This window comes from Amphibalanus amphitrite, unplaced genomic scaffold, assembly GCF_019059575.1.
Source record: "Amphibalanus amphitrite isolate SeventyFive unplaced genomic scaffold, NRLGWU_Aamphi_draft 001873F_arrow, whole genome shotgun sequence".
Lineage (NCBI taxonomy): Eukaryota > Metazoa > Arthropoda > Thecostraca > Balanomorpha > Balanidae > Amphibalanus > Amphibalanus amphitrite.
Window position 1 is genome coordinate 24481 of NW_024883366.1, and position 24704 is coordinate 49184.

At 55.7% G+C, this 24704-nt stretch overlaps 1 protein-coding gene across 1 annotated transcript in view; it reads left to right on the top strand.

Moving 5' to 3' along the window:
- LOC122375569 (cadherin-23-like) overlaps nucleotides 1-19174 on the top strand; it is a 43648-nt gene extending 24474 nt beyond the window's left edge. Inside the window, exons 6-8 of the mRNA XM_043355052.1 lie at nucleotides 5326-5711; nucleotides 12638-12790; nucleotides 17731-19174. Coding sequence (XP_043210987.1) covers nucleotides 5326-5711; nucleotides 12638-12790; nucleotides 17731-18082 — 891 coding nt within the window. The 3' untranslated portion in view covers nucleotides 18083-19174. The remainder of the gene's footprint in view (nucleotides 1-5325; nucleotides 5712-12637; nucleotides 12791-17730) is intronic.
- The last annotated feature ends 5530 nt before the right edge of the window (nucleotides 19175-24704 follow it).

The following is a 24704-nucleotide window of genomic DNA, read 5'->3' on the forward strand; positions in this document are numbered from 1 at the left end:
ATGAGCATGCAACCTCCTGGAAAAGAGCAGCAAAATAGTTCGACGGTGCTCCAAGTGCTTTGCGCGCGCCCATAGACACTAATGTTAAACGAGTAAAACAAGAACATTTTGTTGAAACCCCTGCAATTCCACGTAAAGGTTGCTGGACAGGTCAACGTGTTATCACGGACAATAAGGATTGTGTGGGAATACTTAGGACAAAAGGTTAACGTAATCGTCGTAAAATAACTCTTAGCAGAGGACATACAGATGACTCACTTGAATATAAGGAAGACGCTCTTGAGCATATTAAAAAGAAACAATGCTCAAAACTTCAGCGACCAAAAATCTCACCACCGACTGGAATACGACAAAAAAGAATGGCAAGCCATATAGGGGATTGTATCGAGAATATTCCAGCGGTCATGCAAAGTAAACATCCTGTTGGGGTGATGGACCTATGGGTGGTCTTCAAGGGAGGTGCACGTGGTGCACCCTACTTCATCGAGCCCAGATAAAATGAGCACCTCTGGTAAATACATCCGCACTGTGGCAGACTCATGTGGAGCCGTCGGAACAGAGGATCACTGACGGTCCAGATCACGTCTTACGAGGACTCTGTCTGTGCTGGTACTGCAGTGAGGACGACATGTTATTGTGTAGGGCACCTCCACCTGAGATGAACCAAAAACTTCTGGTCCTTCAACTCCGCCGATTTAAATCCGACCAAATTCTTTACATGGAGCGTTTTTTGGTAGAAGGTTAATGAACAACTTATCATCAGTAAAGACGGTCTTCAGTGCAAGGTACGATGCTGATGGGCGATCATGGACAAGCAGGAGGTTGCACGTGCATGCGCGTGCTTTTGGACCCGCCTTGAGAAGGTCATCGACGCCGAGGGCGGTCACATAGGATGAGAGATAGGTAAAAGGTGATCAATTGATGGGATGTTGCTAAAATAGTGCTTGGAGCTGTATTTTTAAATTCATGACCAAATAAACCCGTTTGATATTTATTCCCGATTATGCTGCCCCACCCTGTACAAGTACCTACCTAGGCCTACAACATGGCAACTCTTCTAAAACTTTGTAGTACCTAAGTAACATCACAACTAAGCTCAATATTTGCCGTACCTATTATTTCACAAACTCACTAAAACCACAGAACTACCGGTGTCCTCTCACATCCCCTGCCCCCCTCCCCCCATCCCCCAGCAGGACAGTATAGCCGCCGCTCTGACAGCTCCCCTGTCTCCCTGTCCGCAGGCCTAGCAGGACAGTATAGCCGCCGCTCTGACAGCTCCCCTGTCTCCCTGTCCACAGGCCCAGCAGGACAGTATAGCCGCCGCTCTGACAGCTCCCTGTCTCCCTGTCCGCAGACCCAGCAGGACAGTATAGCCGCCGCTCTGACAGCTCCCCTGTCTCTCTGTCCGCAGGCCCAGCAGAACAGTATAGCCGCCGCTCTGACAGCTCCCCTGCCTCCCTGTACACAGGCCCAGCAGGACAGTATAGCCGCCGCTCTGACAGCTCCCCTGTCTCTCTTTCCGCAGGCCCAGCAGGACAGTATAGCCGCCGCTCTGACAGCTCCCCTGTCTCCCTGTCCACAGGCCCAGCAGGACAGTATAGCCGCCGCTCTGACAGCTCCCCTGTCTCCCTGTCCACAGGCCCAGCAGGACAGTATAGCCGCCGCTCTGACAGCTCCCCTGTCTCCCTGTACACAGGCCCAGCAGGACAGTATAGCCGCCGCTCTGACAGCTCCCCTGTCTCTCTGTCCGCAGGCCCAGCAGGACAGTATAGCCGCCGCTCTGACAGCTCCCCTGTCTCCCTGTCCACAGGCCCAGCAGGACAGTATAGCCGCCGCTCTGACAGCTCCCCTGTCTCCCTGTCCACAGGCCCAGCAGGACAGTATAGCCGCCGCTCTGACAGCTCCCCTGTCTCCCTGTACACAGGCCCAGCAGGACAGTATAGCCGCCGCTCTGACAGCTCCCCTGTCTCCCTGTCCACAGGCCCAGCAGGACAGTATAGCCGCCGCTCTGACAGCTCCCCTGTCTCCCTGTCCGCAGAACCAGCAGAACAGTATAGCCGCCGCTCTGACAGCTCCCCTTTTTCTCTCTGTCCGCAGACCCAGCAGGACAGTATAGCCGCCGCTCTGACAGCTCCCCTGTCTCCCTATCCGCAGAACCAGCAGGACAGTATAGCCGCCGCTCTGACAGCTCCCTGTCTCTCTGTCCGCAGGCCCAGCAGGACAGTATAGCCGCCGCTCTGACAGCTCCCCTGTCTCCCTGTCCACAGGCCCAGCAGGACAGTATAGCCGCCGCTCTGACAGCTCCCCTGTCTCCCTGTACACAGGCCCAGCAGGACAGTATAGCCGCCGCTCTGACAGCTCCCCTGTCTCTCTGTCTGCAGGCCCAGCAGGACAGTATAGCCGCCGCTCTGACAGCTCCCCTGTCTCCCTGTACACAGGCCCAGCAGGACAGTATAGCCGCCGCTCTGACAGCTCCCCTGTCTCCCTGTCCACAGGCCCAGCAGGACAGTATAGCCGCCGCTCTGACAGCTCCCCTGTCTCCCTGTCCACAGGCCCAGCAGGACAGTATAGCCGCCGCTCTGACAGCTTCCCTGTCTCCCTGTCCACAGGCCCAGCAGGACAGTATAGCCGCCGCTCTGACAGCTCCCCTGTCTCCCTGTACACAGGCCCAGCAGGACAGTATAGCCGCCGCTCTGACAGCTCCCCTGTCTCTCTGTCCGCAGGCCCAGCAGGACAGTATAGCCGCCGCTCTGACAGCTCCCCTGTCTCCCTGTCCACAGGCCCAGCAGGACAGTATAGCCGCCGCTCTGACAGCTCCCCTGTCTCCCTGTCCACAGGCCCAGCAGGACAGTATAGCCGCCGCTCTGACAGCTCCCCTGTCTCCCTGTCCGCAGGCCCAGCAGGACAGTATAGCCGCCGCTCTGACAGCTCCCCTGTCTCCCTGTCCACAGGCCCAGCAGGACAGTATAGCCGCCGCTCTGACAGCTCCCCTGTCTCCCTGTCCGCAGAACCAGCAGAACAGTATAGCCGCCGCTCTGACAGCTCCCCTTTTTCTCTCTGTCCGCAGACCCAGCAGGACAGTATAGCCGCCGCTCTGACAGCTCCCCTGTCTCCCTATCCGCAGAACCAGCAGGACAGTATAGCCGCCGCTCTGACAGCTCCCTGTCTCTCTGTCCGCAGGCCCAGCAGGACAGTATAGCCGCCGCTCTGACAGCTCCCCTGTCTCCCTGTCCGCAGGCCCAGCAGGACAGTATAGCCGCCGCTCTGACAGCTCCCCTGTCTCCCTGTCCACAGGCCCAGCAGGACAGTATAGCCGCCGCTCTGACAGCTCCCCTGTCTCCCTGTCCGCAGAACCAGCAGAACAGTAGGTATAGCCGCCGTTCTGACAGCTCCCCTATCTCTCTGTCCGCAGCACCAGCAGAACAGTATAGCCGCCGCTCTGACAGCTCCCCTGTCTCTCTGTCCGCAGGCCCAGCAGGACAGTATAGCCGCCGCTCTGACAGCTCCCTGTCTCTCTGTCCGCAGGCCCAGCAGGACAGTATAGCCGCCGCTCTGACAGCTCCCTGTCTCTCTGTCCGCGACTCCGCAGGCCCAGCAGGACAGTATAGCCGCCGCTCTGACAGCTCCCCTGTCTCCCTGTCCACAGACCCAGCAGGACAGTATAGCCGCCGCTCTGACAGCTCCCCTGTCTCCCTGTCCGCAGGCCCAGCAGGACAGTATAGTCGCCGCTCTGACAGTTCCCCTGTCTCCCTGTCCGCAGGCCCAGCAGGACAGTATAGCCGCCGCTCTGACAGCTCCCCTGTCTGTCTCCCTGTACACAGGCCCAGCAGGACAGTATAGCCGCCGCTCTGACAGCTCCCCTGTCTCTCCCTGTCCGCAGAACCAGCAGGACAGTATAGCCGCCGCTCTGACAGCTCCCCTGTCTCTCCCTGTCCGCAGAACCAGCAGGACAGTATAGCCGCCGCTCTGACAGCTCCCCTGTCTCTCTGTCCGCAGGCCCAGCAGGACAGCGTGGCCGCCGCTCTGACAGCTCCCCTGTCTCCCTGTCCGCAGGCCCAGCAGGACAGTATAGCCGCCGCTCTGACAGCTCCCCTGTCTCTCCCTGTCCGCAGAACCAGCAGGACAGTATAGCCGCCGCTCTGACAGCTCCCCTGTCTCCCTGTCCGCAGGCCCAGCAGGACAGTATAGCCGCCGCTCTGACAGCTCCCCTGTCTCCCTGTACACAGGCCCAGCAGGACAGTATAGCCGCCGCTCTGACAGCTCCCCTGTCTCCCTGTCCGCAGAACCAGCAGGACAGTATAGCCGCCGCTCTGACAGCTCCCCTGTCTCCCTGTCCGCAGGCCCAGCAGGACAGTATAGCCGCCGCTCTGACAGCTCCCCTGTCTGTCTCCCTGTACACAGGCCCAGCAGGACAGTATAGCCGCCGCTCTGACAGCTCCCCTGTCTCCCTGTCCACAGGCCCAGCAGGACAGTATAGCCGCCGCTCTGACAGCTCCCCTGTCTCCCTGTCCGCAGGCCCAGCAGGACAGTATAGCCGCCGCTCTGACAGCTCCCCTGTCTCCCTGTCCACAGGCCCAGCAGGACAGTATAGCCGCCGCTCTGACAGCTCCCCTGTCTCCCTGTACACAGGCCAAGCAGGACAGTATAGCCGCCGCTCTGACAGCTCCCCTGTCTCCCTGTCCGCAGGCCCAGCAGGACAGTATAGCCGCCGCTCTGACAGCTCCCCTGTCTGTCTCCCTGTACACAGGCCCAGCAGGACAGTATAGCCGCCGCTCTGACAGCTCCCCTGTCTCTCTGTCCGCAGGCCCAGCAGGACAGTATAGCCGCCGCTCTGACAGCTCCCCTGTCTCCCTGTCCACAGGCCCAGCATGACAGTATAGCCGCCGCTCTGACAGCTCCCATGTCTCCCTGTCCACAGGCCCAGCAGGACAGTATAGCCGCCGCTCTGACAGCTCCCCTGTCTCTCTTTCCGCAGGCCCAGCAGGACAGTATAGCCGCCGCTCTGACAGCTCCTCTGTCTCTCCCTGTCCGCAGGCCCAGCAGGACAGTATAGCCGCCGCTCTGACAGTTCCCCTGTCTCTCCCTGTACACAGGCCCAGCAGGACAGTATAGCCGCCGCTCTGACAGCTCCCCTGTCTCCCTGTCCACAGGCCCAGCAGAACAGTATAGCCGCCGCTCTGACAGCTCCCCTTTTTCTCCCTGTACACAGGCCCAGCAGGACAGTATAGCCGCCGCTCTGACAGCTCCCCTGTCTCTCTGTCCGCAGAACCAGCAGAACAGTATAGCCGCCGCTCTGACAGCTCCCTGTCTCTCTGTCCGCAGAACCAGCAGTACAAAGTGGCCGACATTCTGACGGACGTGTTCTCGGTGGACGGCCAGGATTACGTGGCCAACGTGGAGACGGTGACCGAGTGCCCGGACGGACCGCAGCCCTGCACCAACATGATCACTCACTTCATCGACATGGCGCTGCCGGAGCCGGTGCTGGCCAGCGTCATCATCAACCTGCAGTTCCAGGGCGACGTCACCAAGAACCTGCTGCAGTCGCTGGGCCAGCTGAACCTGAACCTGACGGCCATCGGGGACACGACCGTGCAGCCTCCGGACGACAACGACACCGTCTTCCAGATGCTGCTGATCGTGGTGGGCTCGGTGCTGGGCGGCATCCTGGCGCTCACCTGCATCACCTCCTGCATCCACACGCGCAAGTGAGGACCGCGGCACACACACACAAATAGGTACACATGCACCAGTGAGGACGCCTGGGGACACACACTAGTGAGGACCGGCCAGGGATATGCACACAAGTGAGGACCGCGCAGAGGATACACCGCACCAGTCGGCACCTTTGTCTCCATTCTGATTGGTTTCTCTCCGTTACCGCCCTGTGTGTCTCCATCTCTACCGCTGTATTTCCATAACAGCAGCTGCGTCTCTCGATTGCCTACCATGCTGTGTCTCCGTAACTACCGCTGCTTTTCGAATTGGACCGCTGTGTCGTAGGCGGCGGAACGGGGCACTGGGCAACGTGCCCCCTTTGATTTTGGCATTTTAACATTAGCCCGATGGGCGTTGCATGGAAAGAATGGGACCAAAAGTCAGCAGTGTCCCCTCCCCCCTTAACCCGCGCACCGACGGGGGTCTGCGCCAACTAAAAACCGACGAGGGGGGGGGGGCGGATGACCACCACCCCCTCCTGAGATCTCGAGAACGAAGCAAGATGGCGACAAGCGGTAAACGGCATAGGGTACACACGGACAAGGTCTACAATTTTTATAAAGGTCATTTTCAGGTCAGGTCAAAGATGACGTCACAGGGGTCAAAAAAGTCAAAATGGTGGCGCTAGATATGGAGAGTTTTTCTCGAATAACTTTCGAATAAGTCAGGAAAGGGACAAACTAAGGGCATCATCGTGATCCTCTCGTCAATCCGCATCGAATGATATATGTTGACCTCGAAAGGTCAAGGTCAAAGGTTGACCTCAGGTCACGTGACCTCGAGGTCATCATGTATATCATTCGATGCGTCTTGACGAGCTGAACACAATGAGACCATCCGCGCGGCTGTATCTTGTTCCTGTACGGAGTTATTGGCCAAAAACCGCTGGTGACCTTTGGTGACGTCACATGACCTTACAGCTGCCCAACAGCAAAACAGACCTCAAGGTAGTGAAGGTTGATCGTATATGAAGTCATGTATGGTATATGGGGTCATTCCGACCCGTTTTAGTGGTAAAAACAGGGAGTTGATTTTCCCCCATTGACATATAATGGGGAGGTCGAGAAATTGACCTGACCTTAGGTCACCGATATCAAAATTCCGAGATAAACAAATTGTAGCTACTAATGACCTCATAACATCCTGCAACTTTCAAAGGCCTCCGACATCTACTGTAGCTCTGGCCTCTGGCACGGTGACAAAGTTGCAAAAAAGTGACTTGAGGTTGGGTCATTCAAAGTGACCTGGTGACCTGACCTTAAAAGTTAGGAGGTGCAGACTTGCACATCATGTGTAAAATTGATGAGAAAATAGTCGTACTAAATTTCGCGGCGCGTAGCTCCCGCGGTTTTCCCGCTATTCGCGAAAAACCCCCGTCGGTGCGCGTTTAACCCGAGGCCCGTAGGGGGGCCGAAACGGCCCCCTGTCCTTCTCCGTTGATATCTCCTAAACGACTGGAGATATCGCCACCAAACTTTCAGGACTCCTCCGGGAATCAATTTTACACATTGTGACAAAACAATTTGTTAGAGGCTATGATAGGTTGGTTACAAATGACGTCAGAATGACGTCATGTTCTGTCATTTTCGACCGTAAAAAGAACTTCGGAAGAAGAGCTGTCAGGCCTACAGCCTTTAAGATACAGAAAAATGATCGGACATTAAAGGTATAGAATTGACATGGCTACAAAACTGTCATCTCGGATTTTTGAAATTTTTGAGTTCTGACCCCGAACAATCAAAAATGCATTTTTTTTATATATTAGCTAAAAATCCAAAAAGTTTTTTGAGTTTCGAAAAAAACGGAATATATGTGATAGTACCTACCGTCTTCTATCTACCTATATACCAAATTTCTGCTCGATATCTCATTTTTTGGCCAAGTTAGGTGTAGCGAAAAAACTGTTCAAAATGATGACGTCAAATTTTCAAGCTCCATTTTTGGCAATTCTAAACCACGTAGGGCAAAACAAAGACCACTATTGGACTCCCCGTGACAAGTTGCATCGAGTCGATACCCATTTTATGCAAAAATATCAACTTTGAAATTTGACCTAATTTGATCTGACTTTGACCTGATCTTCACCAAAACGTGACCTAAGCTGGCCCCAAAGGCTGCCTGAGTGCCTGACCCACATAATTGCGTTTGTCATGTAAAATGTACCATAAAACATGTATCACACGACACTTTCATATTGTGACCCCCAGTAGTGACCTGACCTCTGTGACCTGACCTGGTATCAGTGACCTCAGATAACGAAGTAGGGGAGAGTGGGGTGGGTTGTATCAGTTTTTACTCCGAGACCCATAACCTCGTAACTATCCGTGATAAACTCATGATTTCCATACTATCCCCTTCCTTGATTCTTCTGCTTTTTTGTGCAAAGTAACTTTTCCGCTACCTCCACCAGTTTTTCTTCTACGGTCTCCCGAATAGAACAATGTTTTTTATACAACTTGCCCCATGGCTTGGGTGAGTTGTATCACATGGTGGGGTAATTTGTATCATCACTATTTCACGTTTCAGGGAGTGTGCTTGTTACTGGTTTTGAACATAGCAACAACATTAAATGGGGTTAATACAATGTATAGGTATACTCAAAGGCTTCACTTTATTAGACCAAACTTAGGTCAGGCACGTATCCAGGATTTCGCTCAGGGGGGGGGGGGCGACAGCCGAGAAGGGCCCGGAGGTCAGCCAAAAGGGGCCCCACAGCGACTGCCTATCCTGGCATGTAAAAATTCGAGAATGTCGAAAAAACAGCAAATTTACGATAGAATTTGGCATTGTAAATGAAAATGCATTGTCTTGCGTTTCTCGACCTTGATAACATGTTTGCAGTTAGCTTCCGTTGAAGTTCGTTTTTGTAGTTCACTTCCGTTGAAGTTCGTTAACCCGCGCCCGGCCGGGGGGGGGGCTGTTTGAACACCTCCTCCTTGCGGTTTTGCGTGGATATAAAAAAGAGGGATGAATCTTATCTACAGATATGAAAATTTTACACCCAGGTCGCTCAAGGTCAGGTCACCAAACCACGTCAAGTGACCTCACCTCAGAAAAGGTTAGAATGCTCGCCATAGCAACACCGACTGAACGATCGGCTTGAAACTTTTAGTGATTGATAAGAGTAACAGTATGTATAAAATGATTATCTCGAAATTTGCATACCGGTGGTGACATAAGGTCAAGTCAATTTTTGCGCCCTCTCCATTAGGTTTTATAAATGTGAGAAAATCGAAAGGTGCCTCTTTAAGGCAAACGTCATCCTAGGCACCCTCAATCACCTGGTTACATAACAAATGACAACCTAAATCGGAAATTTGTACCCGTGACCCCTCCTTATGTCTATGGGGTCATCTCAGGTCACGAAACGTCTCCACAGCTTTTGACAATAGCATTTGTTAGAGACACGCTAGAGCGTTGAAAACACCTTAGATGTGTTCAGGCCTTATCGACGATACGGTTTGACGGATGTGCAACATGACCTTTCAGGTCAGGTCACCTTGAATTTAGTTCAAATTTTCTAAATGACCTGATAAGGTCAAATTATATGTAGTTCATTCGACGCGTCTCGACGAGAGTAACATGATGCTGAGAAAAGAAATGTCGTGCCTTTTCCTGAGTCGAAAATTGTTAAAGAAAAAAAGTGTTTCATAAAAACGACTATTTTAAAAGTTTTTTCTCTCAAGAGGCTAAACCGTTAACCCGAGCACTGACGGGGGGGGGGGCTGTTATCCGCCCCCCCCCCCCACTTGAGGTTATCGTGAATGCGAAATTTGGCATGACTATTTTCTCATTAATTTTACACATGGTGTGCAAGTTTGAACCTCCTAACTTTTAAGGTCAGATCACCAGGTTACTTCGAATGACCCAACCTCAAATCACTTTTTTGCAACTTTGTCACGTCGTGTCAGAGCTACAGTAGATAACGGAGTATGATTCGATGCGGATTGACGAGAGGATTACGATGGTGCCCTTAGTTTGTTCCTAGTTTGGCTAATTCGAAAGTTATTCGAGAAAAACTCTTCATATCTAGCGCCGCCATTATGACTTTTTTTACCCCTGTGACGTCATCTCTGACCTGATCTGGAAATGACCTAATTAAAAATTGTAGACCTTGTCCGTGCGTACCCCATGCCGTTTAGGTACCGCTTGTCGCTATCTTGCTTCGTTCTTGAGATCTCAGGGGGCGGGCGGTCATCCGCCCCCCCCCCCCCTCCGTCGGTTCTAAGTTGGCGCGGACCCCCGTCGGTGCGCGGGTTAATCGCAGGTCAATTCTGAGAACAGTTTACGGAAAGAACGTTAAAAGAACTATTGAATGCATTTTTTGTGGCGCTGCAGCTCTGTTTGTACCCGGGTTATGCGCCGGAGTTGTCAAACAATGTTGAAATAGGCAAAATGTGACCTTTGCTGACTTATGGTGACCTGACCTTTGACCTGACCTAGAAAATGACCGAGTTACTTTCGGCATGATTTTTTTACGCTCTTCCGAATGCCACGTACGCTTACGTGTCGCTACGTGGCCCAGGAGCCGAGTTAGAGAGAGAGGGTGTTCAAACGCCTCCCCCACCGCCTGTCCCAAACGCCATCCGTGGCGCAACTATGGAGCTCATTTTGTTCGGAGAACTGTAAACAGGAGCAGCCCCATGAGGTCAGTCGAAAGGGTCCCATCATCGGCTGTTGCCTGTTCCTCGGGCCCCATGGCCTGGGCAGGGCCTTCTCAGCGGGCCCTTCCGTTTCTGGGGCCCGGCCAGGACAAGCTGTTTCTGAGACTGGGCACGGAAGTGTATATCTGGGCTCGCTTTCTTGATACGTTGTCGAGGCCGAGGGACCAATACTTAAGCTCAAAAGCCTGCTTCAAGGCTTTCTGAGCGGGCCCTTCCGCTTTTGTAGACCTCCCCGGGCCCCCGGTTGTCATTGGCTTGGCCCGGTCCGCTTGTGGGGCCCGGCTAGGGGCCCATATGAGCACCGGCAAGACCCTATGGGCCCTTTTTGGACCCGAAAGCCTGGGCAAGATCTTCTCAGCGGGCCCTTCCACATCTAGGGCACAGACAGGCCCTGTGACTGGGCACGGAAGAGGATTTTTTCGGATCCGCTAACCATAACTTCTCCGGGGCCAATTAGCTCAAAAGCGGTACCTTTGGGCCCGATAAGGGACCCGTTTGGAGTCCGGCAGGGCCATAGGGGCCCTTCTTCAAGCTCGAAGGCTCGAGCATATCCTTCTGAACGGGTCTTTCCGCTTTTGGGGCCCTGCCGGGCTCCAAATTGCCCTCGCTCTGCCCAAAAGTGGGCCGAAGGGCCCAGTTACGGACCTGTTTGTGGCCCGGCAGGGCCCCAGGGGCCCATCCTCGAACCAAAAAATTCGAACAAATCCTTCTGAACATGCCCTTCCGCTTTTTGGCCCAGCCGACCCCAAATTGTTCCTGGCTAGGCCCCAAAGCGGGCCCTTCGGGCCCGCTTTCTTGCTGCCTAGCGGGCCCTGCCGGGCCCGCTTTTGGGGCCCGGCAGGGCCCAGGGGGGGGGGGGCGACCCCCCCGTCGCCCCCCCCCTTGGATACGTCCCTGACTTAGGTCAATGCAATCCGAACGAAACATCAACAGACTAGACGCAAAAGTGGCCCGTTAAGAGCAAAGAAGCCTACACATTGTGCCGAAATGGAACGAGCATTGACTAGCTACCTAAAACGCGAGCCAGGGCTTAGCTTTCGCGATCAAAAGCAACATACCCATACATACATACATACATACATACATACATACATGTTACAACATACCCCACCCGGCTCTGATACAACATGTACCTAGCCGCCATCTTGGAAAAAAACATCCTAGTGCTAAAAAAAACAGCGGACAGCTGGAGAAATCCGTTTTCACTCACGCAGCCTTAGAACCTACCCTCACCACCGCTACGGAGCTCTTTCAAATTCGCGCACATCTAAATGCCCAGAACACGCATTTTCTTGCAACTTATTTTTTAGAATGACATTAAAAAAACATAAAATCGGCTCTCACCTCGAGACGCGTCCACTCAGCCACAAGACAGAACAGGGAAAGATGGCGCCCGGAAAACCTCGTCGGCTGGTCGTGTCGCGAGCGCCATCCATTGGATAAGTTTGGCACAATTCGCCCTGATACAACTTGGACATGATACAACTCTCCCCGCTCTCCCCTACCTATGTGTTTGACGAACAATGTACTATAGATGGTTTCCAATAACTTACCAATTTCCTCGATTTCACAACACATTTCTTGAAATGCCTGTGAACGGTGAAAATCCGACCATTGACCTGACCTGTGACGTCATCGGTTTGACCTATGTCAATGAAATTAGGTCACAAGGTAGTTCCGCGGTGGGGCTATCGAACGCTGTTTGAAATTTGAAAATCGGCCGGTAAATTTCCGAGATCTTAAGGGGGGGCCGAAACGCCCCCCCCCCCCGTACAGGTCGTAGGGTCCGCCGGTAGCCCTACAGGGCGCGGGTTAATTGAAGGTGTTCCACCGCCACTGCGCTGTGTCTCTCCATAGCCACAGCTGTATCCCCCAATTACCACCGCTATATCTCTCCATTACCACCGCTATATATCTCCGTTACCACCGCTGTATCCCCCAATTACCACCGCAGTGTCTCTCCATTACCACCGCTGTGTGTCTCCATTACCACCGCTATATCTCTCTCCATTACCACCGCTATATCTGTCCATTACCACCGCTGTGTCTCCCCATTACCACCGCTGTATTTCCCCATTACCACTGCTGTCTCCCCATTACCACCGCTGTATTTCGCCATTACCACCGCTGTATTTCCCCATCACCACCGGTATGTCTCTCCATTACCATCGCAGTGTCTCTCCATTACCACCGCTGTGTCTCCCCATTACCACGGCTGTATTTCGCCGTCACCACCGGTGTGTCTGCGGCAGGCTGCGCCGCCAGGTGAAGGCGCTCTCCATTAACGCGTTCGGCTCGCGCGACTCGGGGATGCAGGCGGCCGGTCTGGCCGTGCCCGGCACGAACGTCTACCAGGGCGCCAACCCCATCTACGACACAGAGGAGCGGGCCGCAGACGCCGGCAGGTGAGTTCAGAGGGACGACCGGGGGACGACCGGGGTACGGAGTTCAGGGGGACGACCGGGGTACGGAGTTCAGAGGGACGACCGGGGTACGGAGTTCAGAGGGACGACCGGGGTGCGGAGTCAGAGGGACGACCGGGGTACGGAGTTCAGAGGGACGACCGGGGTACGGAGTTCAGAGGGACGACCGGGGTACGGAGTTCAGGGGGACGACCGGGGTGCGGAGTTCAGTGGGACGACCGGGGTACGGAGTTCAGGGGGACGACCGGGGTACGGAGTTCAGAGGGACGACCGGGGTACGGAGTTCAGAGGGACGACTGGGGTACGGAGTTCAGAGGGACGACCGGGGTACGGAGTTCAGAGGGACGACCGGGGTACGGAGTTCAGAGGGACGAGGGGTACGGAGTTCAGAGGGACGACCGGGGTACGGAGTTCCGAGGGACGACCGGGGTACGGAGTTCAGAGGGACGACCGGGGTACGGAGTTCAGAGGGACGACTGGGGTACGGAGTTCAGAGGGACGACCGGGGTACGGAGTTCAGAGGGACGACCGGGGTACGGAGTTCCGAGGGACGACCGGGGTACGGAGTTCAGAGGACGACCGGGGTACGGAGTTCAGAGGGACGACTGGGGTACGGAGTTCAGAGGGACGACCGGGGTACGGAGTCAGAGGGACGACCGGGGTACGGAGTTCAGGGGGGACGACCGGGGTACGGAGTTCAGAGGGACGACCGGGGTGCGGAGTTCAGAGCGACGACCGGGGTACGGAGTTCAGAGCGACGACCGGGGTACGGAGTCAGAGCGACGACCGGGGTACGGAGTCAGAGCGACGACCGGGGCACGGAGTTCAGAGGGACGACCGGGGCACGGAGTCAGCCGGGACGGACGGCCGGGCCGCGCGCGGGGTCGAGGGGGGGGGGGCACGGTGCCGTGGGGGGGGGGGGCGGAGAGACGAGCCCGGGGGCGGGGACGGAGGAGGTATAAATCTGAGGGCGTCTGACGTGCGTACAGAGGGGCTCGGTGTGACGTGTAAGGGGGAAGGGCCGTCTGCGTACCGCGTAGTGTAGTTAGAGGGAGAGGAGAAGGTCAAAGAAATATTCAAATGTGGACTGCCGCCCGCCGCACTGAGAAAAATCCTGACTCCGCATGACACCCCAGGGGGAGTTCACCAAAACGACACCCCAAAACTCCCAGATGGTACTCCTCATTACACCCCCTCCAAAACTCTCCATTACACCCCAAAACTTCCCTCGAGAAACTCTCTGTAACTCTCCCTACCGTTTTAGAAAACTCTTCATTTCTCTCCTTTACCCTATCAAAACAAACAACATACTCCCTGAAACTCCCTTCCATTACTCTCAATGACTCTCTCACTGCCTCAAAATTACTCCCGATTACTCCATTCCATTTCCCCAAAACTCCGTTTACAGCTTCATGGTATACCTCTAGTTAGTCCCCATCAGACTCACCCAAACTTCCCATCACTCCACTCCAGCCCCCCCCCCCCCCGAAAATAAATATTGGACGAATAGCGTAACCACCCAAAGCTCGTGTACCGAAGCACAGATAAAAAAATATATTTCAAGAAATGTGTATTCATAGTTCGGGGCGGTGGGAGGCTTAAAAAATTGACAAACGTTTCGACATCCCGCCGCGGCACGCTCTCCGGGGATCTCACTTCATATGCTACACGGTCGCGAGTTTTGATGTAAAAAATCCAAAAGGCGGCCTACCACAGCAGGAATGCTTGGTCTGGTGGTGCCGCTACCACCTCCTGGGCCTCGACGAATACTGCGTCTTCTTCGTCCGGCTCTCCTTTCACGATGGTGGGATGATATTTTGCGGGCCTCCGTTGGCTTCCGACGTGTCTTGCGGGATGCGCTGCAGGCTCTCCAGCTCATTTCCTGCAAAATGTTAATAACCATGAAATTATACGTACACTTAACATTGCGTGGGAGGAAATGGGGGAGAAAGAAAAAGAGAAGGAGGGAAATAATGAAGGAGGGAGGGAGGGAAGGAGAGGGGGATGAAGGAAGGAAGGAAGGAAGGAAGGAAGGAAGGAAGGAAGAAGGAAGGAAGGGGGAGGGAAGGAAGGAAGGAAGGAAAGGAAGGAAGGAAGGAGGAGGAAGGAAGGAAGGAAGGAAGGAAGGAAGGAAGGAAGGAAGGAAGGAAGGGAGGGAGGGAGGGAGGGAGGGAGGGAGAGAGGGAGAAAGAAAGGGAGAGGAGGGGAGGTGAAGGAGGAGTGAGGAAGGAAGTGAGGAAAGATGGAAGGAAGAAATCAGGGAGGAGACTGAGAGGTAGGCAGAGTTTAATTTTCTGGCTCTGCTTTGAAAGCCCTTCAAATTTGATAATTGTCATTGACATGGATATTAAAACAATCGGACAATAACAAAGGATTCATGACGTGTACCTAAAGCTTGTGTAATACTTACTTTCCATTTATTCGAGGGAAATAATGCATGACATTTGCCAATACCTAGAAACTCAGAGCATGCTGTTTCCGATCTTTATCTCACTCAGGAACGAAACAAATCAATTACCCTTACTGAGACCATTCCAGCCCATCGAGAACATGGGGTTACCATAAGTTCTCATCACAGCATTATAACACTTTGCACTATAAAGCATGATGAGAAATACAGCTAAGCTTACCTTTAAATCCAAAGAAAGGTCCAATTATCCGTTACTGTATAGGTCAGGTCCGTCGAAGGCAACACGCTCTTCACTAACACCTCGCCCGCCGCCCCGCACAACGTGCTGTATACTATACGCGCAAAAGATGGCGGCCACCGGCAGCCTCGCGACGTATGCTAAAACCCCTTCGTAACTCCCCTTTTACTCCTGTCGGAACGTTCGGGAAAAGTTTTTTTCGGGAGTAATGGAGAGCTGCGTCACAGAGTTATGGGGTGTCACACATGGAGTCATTTCGTCATCCATTAAGAACTCTTGAAAACTCTTTCGCAAAATGAGGAAGGCTCAAAGTTACCCTAGAACACACTCAATAACTCTGCTGGAAAGGGTGTTATCGATGGTTTTCAGGAGTTCTTAGGGGAGCATTTTCAAGAGTTTTGACCCATATGGAGTCAATTTTTTTCTCAGTGCGCAGATTGCTCTAACACGTCACCTGTTTCTGGCAGTGATAATTCGCCTGATTATCGCGACGACTTAGTAGCGCCCCTGTGCGCGGACGTAGCACACTGACAGTCCTCCCTCCCCCAGTGTCCTGAGCGGGGACTTGGTGCTGATCGGACCCCTCCCTCCCCCAGTGTCCCAGCGGGGACTCGGTGCTGATCGGACCCCCCCCCTCCCCCAGTGTCCTCAGCGGGGACTCGGTGCTGATCGGACCCCCTCCCCTCCCCCAGTGTGTCCGGGGACTCGGTGCTGATCGGACCCCCCCTCCCCCAGTGTCTCAGCGGGACTCGGTGCTGATCGGACCCCCTCCCCTCCCCCAGTGTGTCCAGCGGGGACTCGGTGCTGATCGGACCCCCTCCCCTCCCCAGTGTCTCAGCGGGACTCGGTGCTGATCGGACCCCCTCCCTCCCCCAGTGTGTCCAGGGGACTGTGTGCTGATCGGACCCCTCCCTCCCCCAGTGTGTCCAGCGGGGACTCGGTGCTGATCGGACCCCTCCCTCCCCCAGTGTGGTGGGGACTGTGTGCTGATCGGACCCCCTCCCCTCCCCCAGTGTGTCCAGCGGGGACTCGGTGCTGATCGGACCCCTCCCTCCCCCAGTGTGTCCAGCGGGGACTGTGCTGATCGGACCCCCTCCCCTCCCCAGTGTGTCCAGCGGGGACTGTGTGCTGATCGGACCCCCTCCCCTCCCCCAGTGTCAGCGGGGACTCGGTGCTGATCGGACCCCCTCCCTCCCCAGTGTGTCCAGCGGGGACTGTGTGCTGATCGGACCCCTCCCCTCCCCAGTGTGTCCAGCGGGGACTCGGTGCTGATCGGACCCCTCCCCTCCCCCAGTGTGTCCAGCGGGGACTCGGTGCTGATCGGACCCCTCCCCTCCCCAGTGTGTCCTGGGGACTCGGTGCTGATCGGACCCTCCCCTCCCCAGTGTGTCTAGCGGGGACTCTGTGCTGATCGGACCCCCTCCCTCCCCCAGTGTTCAGGGGACTCTGTGCTGATCGGACCCCTCCCCTCCCCCAGTGTGTCCAGCGGGGACTCGGTGCTGATCGGACCCCCTCCCCTCCCCCAGTGTGTCCAGCGGGGACTCGGTGCTGATCGGACCCCTCTCCCTCCCCCAGTGTGTCCAGCGGGGACTGTGCTGATCGGACCTCCCTCCCCCAGTGTGTCCAGTGGGGACTGTGCTGATCGGACCCCCTCCCCTCCCCCAGTGTGTCCAGCGGGGACTCGGTGCTGATCGGACCCCCTCCCCTCCCCAGTGTGTCCAGCGGGGACTCGGTGCTGATCGGACCCCCCCTCCCCCAGTGTGTCCAGCGGGACTCGGTGCTGATCGGACCCCCTCCCCCAGTGTGTCCAGCGGGGAGGTGGCTGATCGGACCCCCCCCTCCCCCAGTGTCCAGCGGGGACTCGGTGCTGATCGGACCCCCTCCCTCCCCAGTGTGTCCAGCGGGGACTGTGTGCTGATCGGACCCCCTCCCCTCCCCCAGTGTGTCCAGCGGGGACTCGGTGCTGATCGGACCCCCTCCCTCCCAGTGTGTCCAGCGGGGACTCGGTGCTGATCGGACCCCCTCCCCTCCCCCAGTGTGTCCAGCGGGGACTCGGTGCTGATCGGACCCCCTCCCCTCCCCAGTGTTTCCAGTGGGGACTCGGTGCTGATCGGACCCCCTCCCCCAGTGTGTCCAGCGGGGACTCGGTGCTGATCGGACCCTCCCCTCCCCCAGTGTGTCCAGCGGGGACTCGGTGCTGATCGGACCCTCTATGCCCTCCCCAGTGTGTCCAGCGGGGACTCTGTGCTGATCGGACCCCCTCCCCTCCCCCAGTGTGTCCAGCGGGGACTCGGTGCTGATCGGGGTGGAGGACGCCCCGGAGTTCGCCAGCTCTGGCCAGCGGCGCGGCCAGCCCGTCTCGCACGCCAACCCGGCCTACCAGCCGGAGCCGGAGCAGGCGGCGGAGCCCGCCGACCGGCTGGACGTGGACCCGGGCGTGTTCGACGAGAACAGCCGCCACATGCCCACCTTCGAGCCGGACGACGACGACGAGCCGACCGCCGGCCAGTCGCCGTTCGCCGGGAGCGGCGAGTCGCCGTTCGGCGGCGGCGCCACTCAGAACCCGCTGTTCGGGGCCGAGATGAGCGCCGACGGCGACCTGAGCGACGGCGGCACGCACTTCTGAGCGGCGGCGGCCGACTCGGGCGAGCCGCGGCCCAACCCCCGGGAGGAGGGCGCTGCAGGGTGGCCGAAACCCCCGGGAGGAGGGCGCCGCAGAGTGGCCGAACCCCGGGAGGAGGTCGCTGCAGAGTGGCGGGGATGAGGTTGGGAGTGTATGGAGAAGCGGCGGATGCTGTTGAAGGGAATGTATGGCGGGAAGCGCTGCGGGTATTTTGGGGCCAATGTTGATCGATACCTATGGTACACCTGCGCCTGTTGTGTCTACATATAGCGGGTCGGAGTGAAGTGAAGGTGAGGTGCCTGATTGGGCCACCACTGCGGCGGGTTGGTGGGAGGCGGCGCAGGATGGGGCGATCAGAGGGGAGCCGCGCCCGGCAGAGGTGACAGTGCGCCAGGTGAGGTCTGTAATTCTGCGCCAGGTGAGGTCTGTGATTCTGCGGGCGCCGACAGACCCGGGGAGGCTATGCGAGGACGGGACCAGTGAGTGCACCCGGGGCGGTCTGGCTGATTGGCCAGCCGTAGAAAACAGGCCAAATTAGGCATAGGGACAATGAGTAGTAGGGGTGGAATCAGTCAGGGCCTGCAGCGGATCCCGTGTGAATTATATCTGACATGACACGGGTGGGTATTTTCGTGTATCAACCTTAGGACGAGTGATTCAAGACGCGGCCGGCGATACTACCGCCTGGGCCGCCCGGTGATTGATTTGTGATAGGGACTGGGTATATGCTGGGGGCGTGGAAAGACGCGCCATGTTTTTCACGATGAATTGTGTCGCTTACTAGTCCACTAAATGCATCACGGGTGAATTCGTTTTATTAGGGTTGTTGTTACTGACGAGTTGTAGTGGGTAGTAAACATACCTATTTATTATCCCTTTACGCACTGACCCGACAGTACTGGAGATTGTCGAGGGCTACGGCAGTGGGCCCGCAATGTCTGAGAATGATGCGTGATTTACCTGTCCCCGCGCTGTGGGGGGACTGGCACAGCTCTAGTGTCCAGACTCGGGACTCACACGGTAGCTGAGTTCCTGTTACAGCTGCCACCATGGGACGGTCAGTGAAATGAATACAGCTGAAATGAACGGATGAAATGATCTCTGACATCAGCCGGGGCAGAGGGCACCATACGGACCGCCGATCTGCTCAGAAGTATATAGCGCGTCGGACAGGCACTGGTGAGCCAGTGCGGCGTCCGAGCATCCGCACGGGGGGGGGGGCGTGTTGAACCCGCTCAGTCTCAGCCGGTGAGGCCGCCGACACCGCCATCACCTCAGCCTAACTATACCTATCTTCAATGGGCACAGAGGATGTTCTCCTATTTGTAACACAGCAGTGAGTTGCAGTTCTCCGTGATGCAGAGCCACCCTGCTGCTATAATGTCGGCTGTTTCTGCCGAGTCCCTTCTCTTCGAGCTCCGTAACTAACGTCGCCGCCGGAGCCTGTTCCTCCGCCGGTCTCTCCGTCAGTCTACGCTGCTGTCTGGTCAGACCTCGACACACACAGACGGCGGTGTCCCGCTGCTCTCTGATCACACACAGACGGCGGTGTACTGTGTCCCGCTGCTCTCTGATCACACAGACGGCGGTGTACTGTGTCCCGCTGCTCTCTGATCACACACAGACGGTGGTGTACTGTGTCCCGCTGCTCTCTGATCACACACAGACGGTGGTGTCCCGCTGCTCTCTGATCACACACAGACGGTGGTGTACTGTGTCCCGCTGCTCTCTTACACACACAGACGGTGGTGTACTGTGTCCCGCTCCTCTCTGATCACACAGACGGTGGTGTACTGTGTCCCGCTGCTCTCTGATCACACACAGACGGTGGTGTACTGTGTCCCGCTGCTCTCTGATCACACACCACGGTTCGTCGGAAGGTCATCTCAGGCTCAAAAGAAACGATATATACCATTCGAAAGCTGACGGTGAGCTGAATCCAAAAATGTAAATTTTATCAAAATCGATCGATGGCCTTTTTTGAAAATTACGTTTTTGTAAAAACTTAATAATCTTTTATTCAACGGGCTGTCCTGGACATTCTTGAAACATAAACATGTATTTTTGAGTTCCAGTGAAAGCTGAATGCCAAAAGAACAATATTTAGCGAAGCAACATTTCCAAACATTAACCCTCGCATGTGTAGGGGGGGGGGGGGTCGGATGGACCCCCCCCCATGGTTTTTCGCGAATAACTCGCGTAAAAAGCGGCCGATCGCGACGAAACTTTCAGTACCCTCGCATTGATCAATTTTACACCTACCCTGAAAATTTCATGACCCTGACCCAAATGACCTTTGACCTGTGACCTCTTTTCCGAGACCATGTTTGGCCGGAATCGCGATTTCGCGTATGTCGGCTCGCACTAGCCGCGTGTTTGCAAGCTTTTCGTGGTTTCAAACGTTCAAACATGTGATTTGATGTTACTCCCGTGTGTGTCAAGGTCACCTGAAGGTCAGGTCAGGTCATTGACCTTTGGTGACCTCGGGTGACCTCGGGTCACTTTTTCGAGTTTTACATGTTTCTAGGCTAGTTTTTGGAGCTGAATTCGAATTTAGCAACCATTTGAACATTTACGAAGTAGTTTTGGTGACTTCGTAACATGTTACGAAGCTGTCAGAGGCGGTTGACACGTACTACGAATACCCGTCACGACGCCTTCTGGTTGACCTGACCTGACCTGACCCGACCTGGTCTAAATGCTTCAAGACATCATCTGTGATCAAAACTAACACGATATTCGTGATCAGCACCCCGAAAAACCCCTTAGCAGCCACACTTTACGACTTTCTAACAGGTCCCGATTTTCCCGACTTTGGGTCATTGACCTGACCTGGAAGGTCAACCAATGACCTAGGACCTTAAAATTGGGTATCATCGGCTTCCTCTCGTCACGGGCAACACGCTCGTTTTTTCCGCGAAGCTCTAGCTCGATCAGGGGCCAAACGGCAAGGGGGGGGGGTCCAACCGACCCCCCCCCCCCTACACATTAGAAGCTGGCAAACGCCGCACACATGCGAGGGTTAATATGCGTCTCCCACAGCCGAAAATAAGGCGCAATCACACAGCTCAGTGTCACGGTGGACCAAAGTCAGCCACACAGAAGCGTGAAATGACCCTTATCGACTCGCAGACCCGGCGCTCTCGGCCCGCCTGACCGGCCACGGAAAGAACGTTCGGCTCTCGTTCTACTAAACAAATGTCATATTTGTCAGTTCACATCGCTATTAAAGTTATTCAGGATACCTGTGAAGAAAAATCATTGTTCTGTCATCCTCACATCATGCATTAATTTGCATTTGTTCACACTGGCGGATCCAGGCTTGCGTTTTGGGGGGGGCCAACTCATGCGGAGCCAAACCTAGGGTACCCCCAAATCCTGTTTTCTCATCGGATTTAGGCCACTTATTTTTCGTCACAGCTCTGACACTATTAATTTTTTTAACTAAAAGAAAAATATATAAATGGTAGTCCACCCGACCCATGCCTTTATATTACTTTGTGAACACTTACCATTGCTTTTGTCGACCAGTTAACCCGCTTCGAGTCAGTTCTTGGGTCCCTTTGCGGGCCGGGAGGTGGTAAAACACCCCCAGTCTAACTCGGCTCCTGGGCCACGCACTGATTGAACTATGTTTCATTATCGTTTGGGGGAGGGGCAAACGGGCCACTTTAGGCCTCTAGGAAAGGGGCATGGCCCTAAATGCCCCCTCCCTGGATCCGCCAGTGTAAGACACCATTGGAGCTGCAGCTGGGTACCTCAGACGTCAGGGTACGCCCTCAGATGTATAGGACTTGCGTGGAGACCTCTTATGCTGTAGTGGACTGAAAGGACCCAAAGGAGCCCGTCTAGGGCTCCCGGAGAATGGAGATAGACGTGGGCCCTCAGGAGCCCGCCAGAGCCCCCAATGAGGGATAAGTGAGGGATACCAAGTGCCTGCAATTGCATATTGCATAAGCCATAACGCCTTTACAAATCAATATATTATGTATCAGTGGCAGATACAAGGGGGCCACATGGGTCATGACCCCCCTTGGTGCCCGGGGGCACCACCGGCCAAGCAGGGGCACCACCGGCCTAGCAGGAGCACCACCAGCCCGCCAGGGGCACCACAGGCCTAGCAAGGGCACCACGGGCCTGTGACGGGTCCCACAGGCTTGTCAGGGACACCCCAGGTCTGTCAGGGACACCAGAGACCTGCCAGGGGCACCACCGGCCTCGCAGGGGCACCATGGGCCTGTTAGGGGCACCAGAGGCCTAGCAGGGGTACCACAGGCCTTACAGGGGCACCACCGGCCTTGCAGGGGCACCAGAGGCCTAGCAGGGGCACCACAGTCCTGTCAGGGCCCAGGGGCACCAGGGGCCTAGCAGGGGCACCACAGGCCTGCCAGGGGCACCACCGGTCTAGCCTTTACAAATCAATATATTATGTATCAGTGGCAGATCCAAGGGGGGCCACATGGGTCATGACCCCCCTTGGTGCCCGGGTGGTGCCTGTCAGGGGCACCACCGGCCTAGCAGGGGCACCACCAGCCCGCCAGGGGCACCACAGGCCTAGCAAGGGCACCACGGGCCTGTGAGGGGCCCACAGGCTTGTCAGGGGCACCCCAGGTCTGTCAGGGACACCAGAGACCTGCCAGGGGCACCACCGGCCTCGCAGGGGCACCATGGTCCTGCCAGGGGCCCTGCCGGCCTCGCAGGCATCACGGCATCACGCAGGGGCACCTTGGGCCTGTCGGGGACATCACGGGCCTGTTGGGGGCGCTTTAGGCTTGTCAGGGGCACCGCAGTCCTGTCAGGTCCCAGGGGCATCGGCAGCCTAGCAGGGGCACCCTAGGCCCGCCAGAGCCACCACAGGCCTGCCAGGGTCCAGGGGCACCACAGGCCTAGCAAGGGCACCATGGACCTGTCAGGGGCACCTCAGGCTCCCGTGCCCCCCCCCCCCCCTGGATCGGCCAGTGATGCCACACCACGCGAAACACCGCCAACTACCAGCTGCCGCGCCATAAACACGTGCCAACAACAGTCTTTTTTTAAGGTCGACTCCTCTCGCGCAACTTTTGACTGACCCTCACTGCTACCATATTGCTTCCATATTATGCTGTGGAAAGCTTTACTTCACCAAGTGGCTAAAAACCTCCATCAAGGTATATTTTCTTAGCATTTTTTTCGGACGTTTTGGGGGGGGCCAAACCGGCCACTTTAGGCCTTTGGGGGGGGCCATGGCCCCCGTGGCCCCCCCTGGATCCGCCAGTGTTTGTTCATGTCTGCTTTGCTCAATTGAGCTTGGTATCATGCCCATATAAGGAAAATTGGCCGCGCTGAAAGGTCAGAGGCTGCACCGGCCTCAGCTCGGGTGGAGTGGGGGTAGCGCCCGGCGGGGCAGGGTAACCTTTGACCGGTCGCACGGCCGAGCAGCTGTCACCGGTACAGCCTCTGACAGTGAAACCCCGCTCACTTCCCCTGCGCGGGCCATGATCGCAGCTGGATGGAACAAAACATGCATAACAAATGTGTAAAATAAAGCATGTTGTAAATCGAGCAGAACAATGAATTTTCTTCACAGGTATCCTGAATAACTTTAATAGCGATGTGGACAGTTAAACTGACAAATATGACATTTGTTTAGTAGAACGAGAGCCGAACGTTCTTTCCGTGACCGGTCAGGCGGGCCGATAGCGCCGGGTCTGCTAGTCGATAAGGGTCATTTCACGCTTCTGTGTGGCTGACTTTGGTCCATCGTGACACTGAGCTGTGTGATTGCGCCTTATTTTCGGCTGTGGGAGACGCATATTAACGTTTGGAAATATTGTTTCGCTAAATATTGTTCTTTTGGCGTTCAGCTTTCACTGGAACTCAAAAATACATGTTTATGTTTTCAAAAATGTCCGGGACAGCCCGTTGAATAAAAGATTATTAAGTTTTTACAAAACGCAATTTTCAAAAAAGGCTATCGATCGATTTTTATAAAAAATACATTTTTGGATTCAGCTCACCGTCAGCTTTCGAATGGTATATACCGTTTCTTTTGAGCCTGAGATGACCTTCCGACGAACCGTGACACAGACGGTGGTGTACTGTGTCCCGCTCCTCTCTGATCACACACAGACGGCGGTGTACTGTGTCCCGCTGCTCTCTGATCACACAGACGGTGGTGTACTGTGTCCTGCTGCTCTCTGATCACACACAGACGGTGGTGTACTGTGTCACGCTGCTCTCTGATCACACACAGACGGTGGTGTAATGTGTCCCGCTGCTCTCTGATCACACAAGACGGTGACGTACTGTGTCCCGCCGAGTGATCACACACAGACGGTGGTGTTCCGCTGCTCTCTGATCACACACAGACGGTGGTGTACTGTGTCCCGCTGCTCTCTGATCACACACAGATGGTGGTGTACTGTGTCCCGCTGCTCTCTGATCACACACAGACGGCGGTGTCCCGCTGCTCTCTGATCACACACAGACGGTGGTGTACTGTGTCCCGCTGCTCTCTGATCACACACAGACGGTGGTGTACTGTGTCCCGCCGAGTGATCACACACAGACGGTGGTGTCCCGCTGCTCTCTGATCACACACAGACGGTGGTGTATGTCCCGCTGCTCTCTGATCACACACAGACGG